This window comes from Ostrea edulis, chromosome 1 (assembly GCF_947568905.1).
Source record: "Ostrea edulis chromosome 1, xbOstEdul1.1, whole genome shotgun sequence".
Lineage (NCBI taxonomy): Eukaryota > Metazoa > Mollusca > Bivalvia > Ostreida > Ostreidae > Ostrea > Ostrea edulis.
Window position 1 is genome coordinate 21,585,579 of NC_079164.1, and position 17,007 is coordinate 21,602,585.

At 34.9% G+C, this 17,007-nt stretch overlaps 1 protein-coding gene across 1 annotated transcript in view; it reads right to left on the minus strand.

Annotated features, from left to right (window-relative positions):
* Positions 1-16,979, minus strand: part of LOC125663668 (bleomycin hydrolase-like) — a 17,557-nt gene extending 578 nt beyond the window's left edge. The window contains exons 1-11 of the mRNA XM_048895978.2: positions 16,886-16,979; positions 13,208-13,365; positions 12,730-12,882; positions 12,158-12,388; positions 10,249-10,341; positions 9,541-9,696; positions 7,855-8,013; positions 5,991-6,061; positions 4,828-4,942; positions 3,666-3,729; positions 1-185 (exon numbers count right to left, since the gene is read on the minus strand). The exon at positions 1-185 is cut by the window's left edge and continues 578 nt beyond it. Of these exons, the coding sequence (XP_048751935.2) occupies positions 31-185; positions 3,666-3,729; positions 4,828-4,942; positions 5,991-6,061; positions 7,855-8,013; positions 9,541-9,696; positions 10,249-10,341; positions 12,158-12,388; positions 12,730-12,882; positions 13,208-13,365; positions 16,886-16,898 (1,368 nt within the window). The 5' untranslated portion in view covers positions 16,899-16,979 and the 3' untranslated portion in view covers positions 1-30. The remainder of the gene's footprint in view (positions 186-3,665; positions 3,730-4,827; positions 4,943-5,990; positions 6,062-7,854; positions 8,014-9,540; positions 9,697-10,248; positions 10,342-12,157; positions 12,389-12,729; positions 12,883-13,207; positions 13,366-16,885) is intronic.
* Between the last annotated feature and the right edge of the window lie 28 nt (positions 16,980-17,007).

Genomic DNA, 17,007 nt, shown 5'->3' on the forward strand with positions numbered 1-17,007 from the left:
TAAATTTGAATGGCCTGGTTGGCCTGCTTGTCAGAGTTTTGCTAGAGCTCCCATTGGGTCCCAAGCAGGGAGAACAACTGGAGATTGTTTCATTACAGCTAGGATTTCATCAGTAAGGTATTTCTTGTCAATGACAACCTCATACACAAACTCTGAAAACCACTCATCTGACATGACCAGGTAACCTAGAATGTAAATAAATATAGAAATAGTAAACATATCTGAATCACAAAGAGAGAATACATGTATATCAAATTTTAAAATACATTTACATAATCATGAAAGATTGATATAAGATAAAAGCTCCATCTGCCCACTAAAATGAAATAAATTCTAATGTTTAAAAATTAAATGTATTCAATGCAGGACACCCAACACAACACAATTATTATTCTTAACTTGATCATAATGATCTATATTTAGTATTACGACATCATACACTTGATGCTTTTTGTATTTTGGCATAAATTGGTAATTTTTACAGTTTTTCTCCAGAAAACATTGAGTAGCTTGGACAAACTCTATATCTATGCTTAGGACCTACCTACATGTATACTAATATGTAACCAATATTTACCCCCCATGTTGAATATCAATACATAACATTCCATACACTTTCGGATATATTTCATGAACTTAACTTTATCTGAGTTTGTTTCTGATGGTGTATTTCTGATTGGGCTTGGAATCAAAAATACAATTTAATTTAAAATGGCATCAAAAAGTCCAAAGTTGGGCCCTTAACAAGGAGAAAATAGGCAAGCCAAGTATAGTCTTTGTTCTAAAGTGGTGGTTGCTTCAGGAGAAATGATGAATTTAATATTTCATTAGAGCAGCCATTGTTATGCTTCCCTTAATGATTCCAGGGTGATAATTCATGTCATGCCAGTAAGTGGGGCTACAATGCCGAGCCTTTTCTACTTCTGACAGCTCTGTATTGAAGTAAAATACCTAACCCAATGCCTATCTAAATCTAATCACAAAAACATGATAAGAAAATGCACATAAATTTGTCAAAACTTTTGTGAGGAATTGATTTCAACTCATGAGCTGCAATAGAATCCATTTAGAAGTTATGAACAATGTAAAATTTTTAAAAAGTAGGTCAAATGCCAAGGTCAAAAGGTTTTTTAGTACCAATGGAAAGGTCTTGTCATAAGAAATACTCATGTGAAGTATCAAAGCTCTAGCACTTACTGTTTAAGAGTTATCAGCAAGGTTAAAGTTTTCAAAAAGTAGGTCAAACTCCAAGGTCAAGGTCACAGGGTAAAAAATGTTGGTATTCACGGAAAGGTCTTGTCCCAAGGAATACTCATGTGAAATATCAAAGATCTAGCACTTACTGTTCAAATGTTATTTGCAAGGTTAAAATTTTCAAAATGTAGGTCAAACTCCAAGGTCTTATTCATTTCTATTGATATACGGTCTCGATAACCTTCAGTACTACATGTAATTTGAAAACGTTAAAAATTGACATTCCCCCTATCTATAGAGGATGTCATGATGTGGAACTCTTTTTGCATTCAAGACCACAAAAATCAATAATTTTGACGTCACACCGTCTGTTCCCATTTTGATAAGATTCTAAGATCATCAAAGATGTGCATGTGTTAGATTTTACAAATAAATAGATTGATGTAGTAATGTTATGCATTACTGCAAGAACAGGACAGACAGACTCAAAATTCTAAGTTCAATAGGGGCATAACTCCCAGAAAAATTAATGAATCAGAATTTCCTGGGAATATGCACATCTACACAGTGTGTCCTTATTAACTACAAAGTTTCAAGAAATTCTGTTGAGCGGTCTCAGAGGAGTTACGCTGACAAGAACAGGACAGACGGGCTCGAAATTCAGGTCAGACGACTTGAAATTCTATGTTTGTTGCGTGTGGTATAATAGAAGATTATTGTAAACTGTGGATCCATCATTTGCGTAATGACAAGTTGAGGTTCGAGGCATTTGTATGAAGAAACATGTACCGTCTGCCTGGTCTGCGACTCGAATGAACGTCTTTTTTTCTTAATTTTCTTGCGAAAGAACAGTTTCAAATCTATTCGACTCCCAACTTAACTGTTCGTGACTTGTCATGTGTACAGTGCTGCTGATGAAATAAACTGGAACTGATGGTGTGACGTCATGAATTTAACTTCAATGACCTCTCTCTTAGCGGCAGATAATTCAAAATATATGATAGAGTAATATTGATTTAATTGTTAAGCAAGGATTTTTGTTGTTAAAGACTGTCATTTACGATATCAGTAATACTTTATTCATAAAAGCAACAATGTGGTTAGGGTTGCCTTTCCCTTTAAGACTGATTTGTCATTTTGATTTTATAATGAAAACTCGCACCTCTAATCAATTTCAACTACATGTACGTCTTGCACTTTAGGTGTAAACAAAGATGGCCAACCAGATATTGTTTGATAAGCTCTAGTAGCTGGTTTTGATGTTTTGAAATTATCATTCATATACTAAAACAATTTATGGACATTTTTAGGTCAATACAATGCTTTAGGTACAATATTCACTGGGCTGGATATGAATATTGTACCTCTCATTAAGGTAAATCATCATATTGACCTCAAACATGTCAATAATTGTATATTTTTCATCTTAAGTCAGTAAAGAGAAGTGAAACAATTTGTTCTAATTGAATATGTCAACTGTTATTGCCTGTTTGTTATTGAGTGTTAATTGAACAAATATGTACTTCAATATAATGTGAATTTCTGAATTAATATTGTACTGTATCCTTTTAATTTCTTTTTTTATCACTATGCAGGACAAGCACTTAATTAAGTGAAAATATGGGAAATTCTGTTTGTCCAAAGCTTTTTCTTAAAGAATATACTTTCACAATTTAACTATTTAAAATGTAATAAAATTAAAAACTTGTACATCTTCAAGTATTTTGATGTTAAAGGGACTGATTCAAAATTTCCCCCCAAATTTTGTTTTTCACTTTAAATGATCAAAATCTACAGTCTAATATGTTTAAAAGGTTTCACAAAAAAAAATTAAGGATATATATCATGACAGAAGCTCATTTTAGCGAGGTTATTGAGGTTATTATTTGTTTTGAAAGCAAAGATTGAGGTGTGTTATGTTTGCAAAGTTTTCAAAATAGATGGATATCGATCCAAGTTTATCATATATACCAGGTAGACTATCACATTTCAAGTATACTGTAGTAAAATGTGTCATTCAAAAGTTAAATTTGTGATTGTACAAAATTAAGATGCTTTTAAAGCATTTAAAGTTTAAATTACAAAATTAACATTTTACTGGTTTGTTTGTAAGACTCGAGTCGTTGTTTACATAACACAGAGTTAAGGCTAAAATATTGCTCTTATCCTTGCATTCAGAAGGTCCAAATTTTGGTTATCAACATTAAATGAGTTATATTTTTAATTTTCAAAATGAAAAATGAAAAACACTTTTTTCAAAAAATGTGAACCAGTCCCTTTAAGCACTCCAGATGACAGTATATTGTCTGAAACTGTAATGGACATGATCTCTTTTATGAAACAAAATCAAATTGTGATAATCTTTTTTCAAAGCTTTAGAATTGTGAGTTTCAGAGGGGCCAAGAAAGGCTTCTATCATATATAGTCCTTTACAGAAAGGTTTTAATCACTCTGAACAGGATTAGACCTACCCTTTTCTCCATCAGTATCACCCCAGGAGTTCTCTATCCTCCATTTTGTAGGTCCATCATTCTCCTGCAACACATTTTAAAATCAATAATCAAGTAAAACAACTCCAGAGAGTCTTTGCTATTATACAATTATTCCTATCAATATTTACATATTTGTTACTCTGTATCAGACTGGTTTACTATGAAAACACTAGTTTTTGTTATTTTCAGAGAATTCATGGTTTGGTATTGGAGAATTCAAAAGAAATATAAAAATTATTTAGAATATTTTTTCACTTCAAAGGAGAATTAATGGAGAAATTTGAGAAAAATCTCAAAAATCATGCCTCAGCGATTTTCTCATTCACTCGGGTTTGAGAGCCTTACCACTGTGACATCACAATGTACAAACAGCTTACCATCACATTCTACTACAAGATGTAATATAGTTAAGTAGGCTATGATGTCACAGAGAGTAAAGTGACGGCAGCCACTATTGTGGTGTCAAGTTTTTGACATATTTCAATCACATAATCAATGTCCTGCCCATCCTCAAAGTAATTTTTAAGTTGATCTCCTTTCAGCCTCAGTGCAAAAAAAGTGTGATGGCCAAAAATAGAGATTGTGACCCCCCTGTGCTGGACCCCAGATATCATATCATATTTGGAATGGATCATAAGAGAATTTTGCATCCTATCAGTTGTTTGAAGTACAAAGTTCTGCCTTTATTCTGTCTAATTTCATAGATCCTCAAATACAAGACAAGCATAAGAGTTTCATAAAAACATTTTTCTGGATTTCCATATCCTTTAAAGTTGGGTTGGTATAGATGTTCTGCTGAAGAAAAAAAAAAGTTTTTTGTGCATACTGCTTGTTGAAGAGACCCCTGCACCATTACCAGAGAGAACCAATCTCAATGCTCATTCTGTAGAACATTAAACATACACTGTACTTTTTCTTGATGCAGAGTATGTATTGATTCAGTGGTTCATATTTATTATGATTTTTTTCCTACCCCCCCCCCCCCCCTCCCCCTCAGAGGAACACATTTTCTGGTCCTGTCATTCTGTTAACAGCTGACTTACTGAATGAACACATTTTCTGGTCCTATTATTCTGTTAACAGCTGACTTACTGAATGAACACATTTTCTGGTCCTGTCATTCTGTTAATAGCTGACTTACTGAATGAACAGCAGTGATCACCATAGCATGGGTCATCAGTGATTCCCCATAATTCAGCCGTCCCTCTTTATCCAATCCAAGCCCCGAGAATCCAAACACCAACTTATAATCCAGTCTGTACAAAGGAAGAGTAAATGCATGGCTTAAAACAGTACATAATGCGACAATAAAGCATGCTTGTGCAACATAGAAAAGTGTGTTAAGAACATGCTGACTGAACACTAAGGGCACTTATGAACACGTTGACTGAACACTATGGGCACTTGTGAACACATTGACTGAACACTAGAGGTACTTGTGATCATGTTGACTGAACACTAGGGGTACTTGTGAACATGTTGACTGAACACTAGGGGTACTTGTGAACATGTTGACTGAACACTATGGGTACTTATGATCACATTGACTAAACACTAGGGGTACTTGTGAACATGTTGACTAAACACTAGGGGTACTTATGAACACGTTGACTAAACACTACGGGTACTTGTGAACACGTTGACTAAACACTAGAGGTACTTGTGATCATGTTGACTGAACACTAGGGGTACTTGTGAACTCATTGACTGAACACTATGGGTACTTGTGAACACATTGACTAAACACTAGGGGTACTTGTGAACACATTGACTAAACACTAGGGGTACTTATGAACACGTTGACTAAACACTAGGGGTACTTGTGAACACATTGACTGAACACTATGGGTACTTGTGAACACATTGACTGAACACTATGGGTACTTGTGAACACATTGACTAAACACTAGGGGTACTTGTGAACATGTTGACTGAACACTAGGGGTACTTGTGAACATGTTGACTGAACACTAGGGGTACTTGTGAACACATTGACTAAACACTAGGGGTACTTGTGAACATGTTGACTGAACACTAGGGGTACTTGTGAACACATTGACTAAACACTAAGGGTACTTGTGATCATGTTGACTGAACACTAGGGGTACTTGTGAACTCATTGACTGAACACTATGGGTACTTGTGAACACATTGACTAAACACTAGGGGTACTTATGAACACGTTGACTGAACACTATGGGTACTTATGAACACATTTACTAAACACTATGGGTACTTATGAACACATTGACTAAACACTAGGGGTACTTGTGAACATGTTGACTGAACACTAGGGGTACTTACGCTTTAAGGTCCAGGACCCCGTCTGGTTTTATGCTATTATACTTTCCAACATCGCAACCAAACCACACAACCTATTAACAAATCATGATAGAGGTCAGACTAAGATCCAAATGATATAAAAGAATATTCTATTAGTATGCACATACCAATATCTGCAATGTGTGTGTGTGTGTGCAGAAAAGTTAAAAAGAAGTTAGTTACAATATTCTTTATCGGTAATTAAGATTGATCTTTTCACTTGCAAGCCAGATTTTTCAAAATTTAAGGCAACAAGCAGATTTTATCATCGGTTAATAGAATTTTTACTCATACCTACTCATCTGTAGCATGCTGTTGCATTAGTTGCTTCTCTTTTCTTTTTTTTAAAGTTTCATGTATTCAATATTTTGCATTCAAAAGGCTGTTTTTATGTTTAGTCATGTGGTTCAATAAAAGCAGTTTTAAGAGGGTGGCCATAATGATTTCCAGTCAGATTTGGACAGCACATTGACCAGTATACATGCATGAACATTTTTGAATAATTTTCAATCACACTAATCCAACTTGTTTGTACAGTATGTTATTTATGTATCTTTATTGATGTATTAAAGATGCTACATGTCATTGCTAATTCCATACTCTAATGCGTTGTTTATTTCAGATTATCATATCAGAAATGAACAGGTTTTAAAGCTGTGTGGTCCGATGTCTCGACAAATTTTGTCCCTGTGATAGAAACACTGTCAACTTCTTGTGTGTATGTATTTATAAGGATATCCAACATGCCCTATATCATTATAACTGTATCAATAACAAGAAGTATTTGGTTTTTAAATCGGTGTTTACAAACAACTGCACTTGTCACTCTGTGAATTATATTCAAAAGACAATCACTGACCATTTGAGACGTCAAACAAACATGGACACTGAAGAATATTTTGATGTGCTCGAGACTGCACACATTCACATAAAACAGATTATTCAGTGATTCATCCACTCATTCATTTGAACAACATTGTTTTTTCTTTCTCGACTCCTTGTTTCACTATTTACATTGAAGTGATTCGCAGAAGTTCCCAGCATCAACAAGTGTAAATAATCTTTCCACCATTTTCTTTCAAATGCAAATGCTTTCTGGCATATAACTAAGGGAAAGTTGATAACTTTTTAGACTAATTCAGCTGCAACAAAATAAATTTTTACACTTGTAAGAAAATAATGTGTCATACAGCCTTGAAGGAGAATAAGATTACATTTCCACTGCATTTTTAACCATTTCATCTCTTAAAACTTTCAGCTTTAATTACTGTAAAGCATCATTTCCATCTCATTAACTATCATGCACATATTTATCTTTTTAACCTAAAAAAGGATATAAATTGTAGATATCCCTCAAAATATCATTAGTTGTTTGAACTGAAATTCAGATTATCTCCCTTTAGACACATCAACGAAATTGTAGCTCTCTGTATATTGCGGTAGTGCCCAAGAATTAGAGGAGCTAATCAATTTGGTCATAGCACCACAATTCTGTGATCATTTTCAAGGACTCTTATTTTTAGCTATGTACAGTGTACATGTTCATTTGATTCATGCATGTATGATATTAAATTTTTGAAATAACAAGGAAGATAAATAAATGCCTCCAATAAGTGATTACTATAAACCAACTTTGTTGAATTGGAATAAGTCCTTGAGTTGACTAATACATTTTCTATTAAGCATCAACATAATGGCTGATTTGTGGCAACAAACATTAACAAGAAAGTAAGTACCAAAGTACTCACGGATATTTCTTGCATGCATATAAAAGTTATAAATTTATAGTATTCCACAGACATGATAGAAATGAGTACATTCTAATTTGACAATAATTAATACCGACCTCTCCCTCTTTCAGAGATTTCACTGTGAGTTGTTTTAACACACTGACTGGTTGGTTGATATACAGCACGGGCTGACCTCCTGTCATGTTGTTCAGGTACTCCACAGTGTACAGTTTGTTGTAAGGATTCTTTGCTCTTGGGTCATTCACAATGCACACCTGAAGATCAATTGGGATGTACATGTATGTCAATAATCTTTAAATCTATTGTACATGCCAACTGGTGAGGATAGAAATTTCATCTACATGTGTACTGGGTCATTTTCTGAAACAAAACAGCTTTCTTACCCTTGAAAATCGTGTTCTGAAGATCAAAGAAATAGGGAGATCTATAGAGCATGTGTCATATGAAGGTAAATGGAGAGAACCAAGGTAGAGTAAAACAAAGTTATAGCAAATAAAACCACTTATAATGAATTCACCCTTTCAGTGAATTGATTTTCATTCCCTGTAGTTTAAAATCATATAATGAACTTGTTGGATATAGTGAATTACGTTTATAACGAATCAAAATTGCTCAACCCCAGCACTTCGCTATAAGTGTGTTTTACTGTGCAGTAAAACTCTTGCCAGATTTAGATGTCATACAGACCAAAACAAAATGTAAAATGTACATATATTTTCACACAATACTTTGAATTCTCCACTGTTAAATAACAACATCATGAATTTGTTGAGTGGACTGTATATCAAGGTTTAACATAAATTTTAGCAAAATAAAAATAAAAGCGAGTAATTTTATTTCATTAGTGGCACTTCTCGCTAAATTATGCAATCACAAATTCCTCGTTTATATTTAAGAATCTACAGTATTTCAATGACCCTAACACAAAAGCAAGTGATGGAATACAAATGTTAAATATCAAAGTCCTAACTTCCAGTTACAAACTTCTAAGGTGTGACATAGGAAAATACAGACCACAAATTGTAAACTCAAAGTGTTGCTAAGTGCTTAGTAGATGGCACAAAATTATTATTATAATGACTCCCCACACGTGCAGTACTGAACCCCCATTTTGTTAAGATTTACTGTTCAGCACTTCTACTTTCATGTTTACAACACTTCTACTTTTATGTTATACCACATCTACTTTCATATTACAGCACTTCTACTTTCATGTTATAGCACTTTTATTTTTATGTTATACCACATCTACTTTCATATTACAGCACTTCTACTTTCGTGTTATAGCACTTCTACTTTCATGTTATACCACATCTACTTTCATATTACAGTACTTCAACTTTCATGTTATAGTACTTCTGCTTTTATGTTATACCACATCTACATTCATATTACAGCACTAAGTCTTCTACTTTCGTGTTATAGCACTTCTACTTTCATGTTTACAACACTTCTACTTTAATGTTTACAACACTTCTACTTTCATGTTTACATCACTTCTACTTTTATGTTTACAACACTTCTACTTTCATATTACAACACTTCTACTTTTCTACTTTCATGTTTACAACACTTCTACTTTAATGTTTACAACACTTCTACTTTCATGTTTACAACACTTCTACTTTCATGTTTACAACACTTCTACTTTTATGTTATTCCACATCTACTTTCATATTACAGCACTTCTACTTTTCTACTTTCATGTTTGCAACACTTCTACTTTCATGTTTACTATACTTACTGTCCCTTCATTATTGTACTTGAAGTTTTCTACTAACCTTATCTTTCATATTATACAGTGGTTTGATTTTTGATTGATAGAATTCCACTGGAGAAATTGGTCCAATCTTCTGGTACTTTTTATCTTTGTCATAATACTCCCAGGTAAAAGTCTTTGGTGGCGTTCCCAAGCAAATGGAGAGAATTGAATAAATCTGGAAAGTGTCAAAATCAAGTTATCATGATCTCTCTCTTTCATTTCCTCTATCTACACATTAATATAGGTTTAAGCACATTTGAAATTCACAGTGTACTGTGAATTTTAGTGAATTAAATGCTTCATTAATTCCCATAAATTGATTGATTGTATCATGTTTAATGTCCCTCTCAAGAATTTTTCACTCATATGGAGACATCACCAATACCAGTGAAGGTCTTCAAATTTAGGCCTCTGCTTGGTGCTTACAGCCATTTAGCAGTGAGGGTTCTTTAGCGTGCCACACCTGCTGTGACAGGGAATCTGCTTTTAATGCCATCTCCAAGGACCTGTGACATTTACACCCGATGCCGAGCGTTTGGTGATGGAACTGTCGCTACCTGTTTTAATGACTTAGGTCTGTCATGGCTGGGATTCAAACTCTGACCTTCCGCATGCGGGGTGAATGCTCAAACCTCTAGACAACATTAACAGTAATTCCCATAACAAAATCTGCTTGAATTGTATAATACAAATAATGTCTGACAGATATCCTTTATATATAATGTACCTGTTGCAACATTAAAGATTTCTCTTTCTGGATTTCTTCATCTGAGGCTTTTTCAAAGACCATTGTGTGTAGTTTCTTGCAAAACTCTCTCATCTGAAACAAACACGCAAACCCCAAGATGAAATATTCAATCTCATATTGCTTAAAATACCACTCCAAATACCGTACAATATGGACAATATTAACATGCTATTAGTTTAACATGTGTAGTTCAACAAACATGAAATGTACATGGTCAGTAAATTCCATATGGATGAGTGCCACGTAATAGGCCCTTAAAATATACATGAATGTTCAAACCCTTAAAGGGACTAGTTCATGGTTTTTTAACAAAGTCTTTTTTTATTTTTGATGTGAAACATTTAAAATGTATATCATTTAATGTTGTCAGCCAACATTTTGACCTACTGAATGCAAGAATAAAAGCAATATTTTAGTCTTAAATCTGTGTTATGTAAACAAAGACTCGAGTCTTTTAATGTAAACAAACAAACCAGTGAAATATCAATTTTGTAATATAAAGCATCTTAATTTTGCATAGTCACAAATTTTAACTTTTAGATGACACATTTTACCTGAAGAATGCTTGAAATGTAAAAGATATGATAAACTCAGATTGATATCCATTTCTTCTGAAAATTTTGTAAACAATAACATACCGCAATCGTTGTTTACAAAACAAACAAGAGGTACTGTGAGCAATGCTCACTAAGAATACCCCCCGCTTACCCCAATCTCCCAAAGGGTGTTGGTAATAGGTATAAACTACCTCTTTTCTGAGTGTAAAAAACAAATGGCATGACAAACCGAACCATATTGCTACTTCAATGTCCAGTGCGCGTGACCTTTGACCTTTTGACCCCAAAATCGATAGGGAACATCTTCATCCCATGGGTAGTCCATATGTATGATATGGTGACTGTAGGTGGAAAGGATAACGCTTTAGAGCCCGGAAACCATATTGCTACTTCGATGTCCAGTGCGCTTGACCTTTGACCTTTTGACCCCAAAATCGATAGGGAACATCTTCATCCCATGGGTAGTCCATATGTATGATATGGTGACTGTAGGTGGAAAAGATAACGCTTTAGAGCCCGGAAACCATATTGCTTCTTCGATGTCCAGTGCGCTTGACCTTTGACCTTTTGACCCCAAAATCGATAGGGAACATCTTCATCCCATGGGTAGTCCATATGTATGATATGGTGACGGTAGGTGGAAAGGATAATGCTTTAGAGTCCGGAAACCATTGCGTCTACAGACGGACGGACAGACAGACGGACAACCCGATTCCAGTATACCACCCCCCCCCCCCCCCACAACTTGTTGCGGGGGGTATAATAACGAACTCTCTAAAATGAGCTTCTGTAATAGCATATAACATTAATTTTTATGTGAAATCTTTTGAACGCATTAGACGGTAGACTCTGATCAATAAAAGTGAGAAACAAAAGTTTGGGGAAAATCGTGAATCAGTCCCTTTAAACCTGATGATATAATTGCCTGATCTGTAATTTAATCAATAGTAATTACAGATCAGACATATGTATCATATCAGGTTACATAATTGTAAACACATCTGTATCTGTATGGAAAGGGCCTAATTTGTTCAACATTTCATTCCTAGATATATGATTTGAGAACTAGAGCAGAACTTCAGTATCTCAAACATTGATATCTCGAATACCATGAATATGTCAAAGTGAGCTGGAAGTACCAGATATATTTTCCTTGTGTGTTTTAACCTCAGTATCTTGAATCCTTGGATATCTCGAGAATTTTTTTTTTTTGAGCCCATTGAGTTCGATATAATGCAGTTTGACTGTATATATATGTATATGTAAATATTACTTTTAAAGCGAAATACAAATAACTATCATTTTCTAAATATGTCTATTCATGTATGTACCTTATTGTTGATTATGCCACACATACTCCTAGACTGCTGTGCGCTCTCAGAATCCTTAAAGCAAGCTTTGGGAATAACTCCATATTTCTCTATAAGGTTAACAAGCATGTCCCACTGTCCCCCATCCTCGGAGGGAGAAACAAGAAGATGACTCACAAGACGTCCCTCATACGTCTCCCCCCGACGAGCACAGTCGATGTAGGAATCCAAATTGTAGTTACAACGTTCCAACTGCAATAATCATGAGACTTTTCAGTAATGTGAGGAGTAAACAAGAGGTCCATGGACCACAACACTCACCTGAGCCACTCTAACACATACAGAGATAAAATACATCACTCTGAAACACTAATAATGGCCCAATAATGGACAACTATATGCTTACATACATTCAGGGTGTCTACACATTACCTTTATGAACTGTAATCAGTTTATTTCTCTTGGAAGTCTTTCTAAAGCTTCTCTTCTACATACTCTGAGTTTATACTGCACCATATTCTGACCCAGTAAACTATTTAAAGATCTTGGTTTTAAAAAAATGCAAGTATTCCATTATGAAATCATGTAACAACCTTATCCCAGAAGTAGAGATAATTCTGGCTGAACTCCAGTTCATCACATTTGAATAACTGCATGACACTGCATCGCATGGCATTCATACATGCAAATATCCAACAGCGCCCAGAAGCCTTTTGATTGGTCATTGGTTTACCTTCAGTAGGCACCTAAAATTAAAACACAAACTTTTAAATCCCATATCATCTTTTTTTTTTTAACATTGATCAATTTTCATTTTGAAAGAAACAAAGGAACAATAAATTCTTTTAAAAGTTTCATCCATATGAATGAGACAAGCAAAGGACATCATTTAATTGCTCAATATGGATTTTAGGTAATGTATGAAACGTCTATGTACAAAACAGAACCTATGAGTAATTAGTCTTGATTAGAGTACGTTATATTTTCTCATAAAACTAAACTGAATATATATCATCCCTTAAAACATTATGAAGGCTGAGCCAGGTTTACACAAAATAATGTTAAATGTACCTTGCAATTAAATATATGAACTTTATCTCGAAGATCTGATTGACTTTTCATGACTTGTCTTGGATTAGTCATGAAACATACATTCTGGGCCAATTTGTTCTTGGGATCTGAAGAAAATGCATTCTCCATGTCCTGGAGAACATTTTCTGGTATTCCGCCTGCAATAATAATAGATTGGGATTGCAAATTAATTTTAGACAGAACACCCAAGTTTCTTCTAAAAATATCTCAAAGAAAATTCAAGGCATGAAAGTTATTTGTTATTATTATTGTACATTTATATTATCATAGCACTTTATGTAATAAAGTTAATTACCCTAAAGCGCTTCACATATAAAACAATAAAACAAACAAAAACAAAGAACAAAAATGTATAAAAAGGGCACAAAATATTACTGAAACTGAGGTATGTGAAAGGTATACAATGGACAAATTTTGCTCAGGTGATCTTAAAAAAAATAGCTGTTCAAATTTAAGTCTATCATAATATCAATATTATAGATATTAAATCAGCAATTTTGACATGGTTGGTACTTTTGAACATAAGAAAGACTGATTCACTTAAGTTCAAAATTTGTCTATGGTCTTTATTCCCCATATACTCGAACTTTCAAATGATATGAATGCCTTTATAGGAACAAACTTCAACCCACCACAATCACACATACACACTCACATAACCACAAGAACTTGACTTATCAGATTCAACCTTGATGGATTCCAACCGGGGTAAGAAGTTTAACCTCAGAAAGTGCTACATCCTCAGTATACGCCAGTCTATCTGCCACATGTCTCCCTGTGTATTCCTCTTTAACACATCAGCACCCTTAGTTTTCTGCATTTATTCTCTTTACAATGCAAATGCCCTCATTAGACCAGCTTTTGAGTGTATCTCCATCATATGGAATCCTCACTTCAAACAGGACATCTACAGCCTCAACAGAGGGCAGCACCTAATGCCACCTATCTGCTCTGTGACTGGCAACCATAAATCCACAACTTCAACAAGAAGATTCACACTCTGCAACTGCCAACACTCCAACAGCACAGATGCAATCAATGCCTTACAGGGTTGTCACTAATGCAAGAATCTACATCCTAGATGCAGAAAATTCATTTAGGATGCAAGTTTTTCTGATATGGCGAGTCCTGCGGACGCGTCAGTGACGGTCACGGACTCCGAGTATAAATCATAATTTTTTTAAAGCCCTGATATTGTGTATTAATTATAACTCATAACAGGAAAAAATTTAGGTAACATATTATGCTCTGGTGAACCAAAATAATACCACCGAGTTCACAGTGTCCCAATCAAACTTGTTTGTTTAGCATTAGTCAATTAGGTGCAAATTAGAATATAATATTAAAAAATAATTAGATAACATGAAAAATGAAGAACGTTATTTACTCTTATTTCCTTATTTATTTGTTTGTTGTACAAATCGGGATCTATATTCAAATATAAAATTGTTTGTCTTCTGGTAGCCATTTTTATTGGAATCGAAAGTAGCGTAGTTTGTAAACTTTGGTAGGTTTTTCAGATTGTCGGCAAACAAAACTAGTACGCATCTATTTTATCACAATAATAATTTGATTAAAATGCTGTTTAATAATGAATAGGGTTGTTGTGATGATAGGAGATTCAGGGAAATAATTCTGTTGGCATGGACAATTAATCATCTGAGGCCAAGTCATGAATGATTAAAAATAAATCTTAAAATTGATATGTTTTGTACTGCTTCCATTTTAATTGTCTTATATAAACAAGAGGCCCATGGGACACATCGCTCACCTGAGTCACCTTGTCCCATATCTGAAGACTTCCCATATATATTTGCATGTAAAACCTTAGTCCCTATTGTGGCCCCAACCTACCCCTGCGAGCCATGATTTTTATAAACTTGAATCTGCACTATGTCAGGAAGCTTTCCTGTAAATCTCAACTCTTCTAGCTCATTGGTTCTTGAGAAGAAGATTTTTAAAGATTTTCCTATATATTTCTATGTAAAATTTTGATCCCCTATTGTGGCCCCAACCTAACCCCAGGGGACACGATTTGAACAAACTTGAATCAGCACTGTGTCAGAAAGCTTTCATGTAAATCTCAGCTCTTCTGGCTCATTGGTTCTTAAGAAGATTTTTAAAGATCTTTCCTATATATTTGTATGTAAAACCATGATCCCCTATTGTGGCCCCATTCAACCCCCGGGGGCCATGATTTGAACAAACTTGAATCTGCACTATGTTAGAGGAAGCTTTCATGTAAATATCAGCTTTTCTGGCTCAGTGGTTCTTGAGAAGATTTTTAAATGACCCCACCCTATTTTTGCATTTTTGTGATTATCTCCCCTTTTGAAAGGGACATGGCCCTTCATTTGAACAAAGTTGAAAGCCCTTCACCCAAGGATGCTTTTGGCCAAGTTTGGTTGAAATTGGCCCAGTGGTTCTGGAGAAGAAGTCGAAAATGTAAAAAGTTTACATACAGACGGACAGACAGATGACAGACAACAGGCAATCAGAAAAGCTCACTTAATTGAGCTTTCAGCTCAGGTGAGCTAAAGAGTATCATTAATTTAGATATTCATGGGACTCATCAAATTTTTGTGGGACTCAAGCTGCTTTTAAACCACGAGTCAGGGACTCGTCTTCAACAATTTCTAGTGACAATCCTGCCTTATCTTCATCAAAAAGGAGGTACCAACTACCAACCATACTATCTAGGTACAACTCTAATCTTGGTTGAGATTCAGCTTGGCTGGATATTTGTAATGTAAAATCAAATATCATTATTAGAAAAGAAAACTGACAAGTTGAATGTGAATTTCCAGGTGTGAATTTCCACTGCTCTGAGATTCAGTGAAGTTGTCAGTCCAACTATGCAGCCAAGCCAAATCTCAACCAGGATTAGACACAAACTAGGACAACTCATTTGGCCATGAACATCTGGCAAAAAACTTCCAACTGTGTGATATGAAGGGATAAAATGCAACAGACCTCAACGGGATTCAAACCTGGGCCCCCTGAATCTCTAGTCAAGTGCTCTACCAACTGAACTATCTGGCCAATGACGATATAATCCGGCTGACTGTTACAACATTCCTCCTTGTTTTCATACTTATAAGACATGTAAGATATCATCCTAGGATCTTTTAAATGCCCTGCCAAGCATCTTCACCCGTCATTTCCATGGGCTGGTCTACAGCACCAAATGTAACAGGAAGGAAAAAAAATGCAACGGACCAGACCGTGGTTCGAAATCGGGCCCCTGAATCTCTAGTTAGGTGCTCTACTAATAGCTATCTGGCCACATCTGATTACAGTTCTAAGGAACAATTGGGAGAACATTCTAATTAAATTAGCAGGTCGATCTATGGCAGACTGAACTTTCAAAAATTAAATTCTTTGTCCGCTCAGAAAGAGACTATAGAAGAACATCGTAACAGAAATATCTACTGAAAGCTCTAAAAGGTCACTCTTATCCCAACAGTACATGATCTTGCTAAGCGGCGCACACCTCTATTCTGAGGAAATTCGAGATTAAAGTGAATAACTAAGTATTCTTTCTGGACGTCAAAAACTTTTAACATTCTATATATAAAAGAATTTTTTTCAATAAATGAATCAATATTTTTTTCTTTCGATTTCGTTTGATTACTAGAAAGATTTTAGGACGCCTACCTATTGTTGACATTTTTCGGCCAGCCGCTAGACCATCAATAAATCATAAAGAAATACGAATGCTTCGAAGCCCGAGATACTCCGAGAAAGAATGTGTAGATTTACCCAAATAGACCCGAATA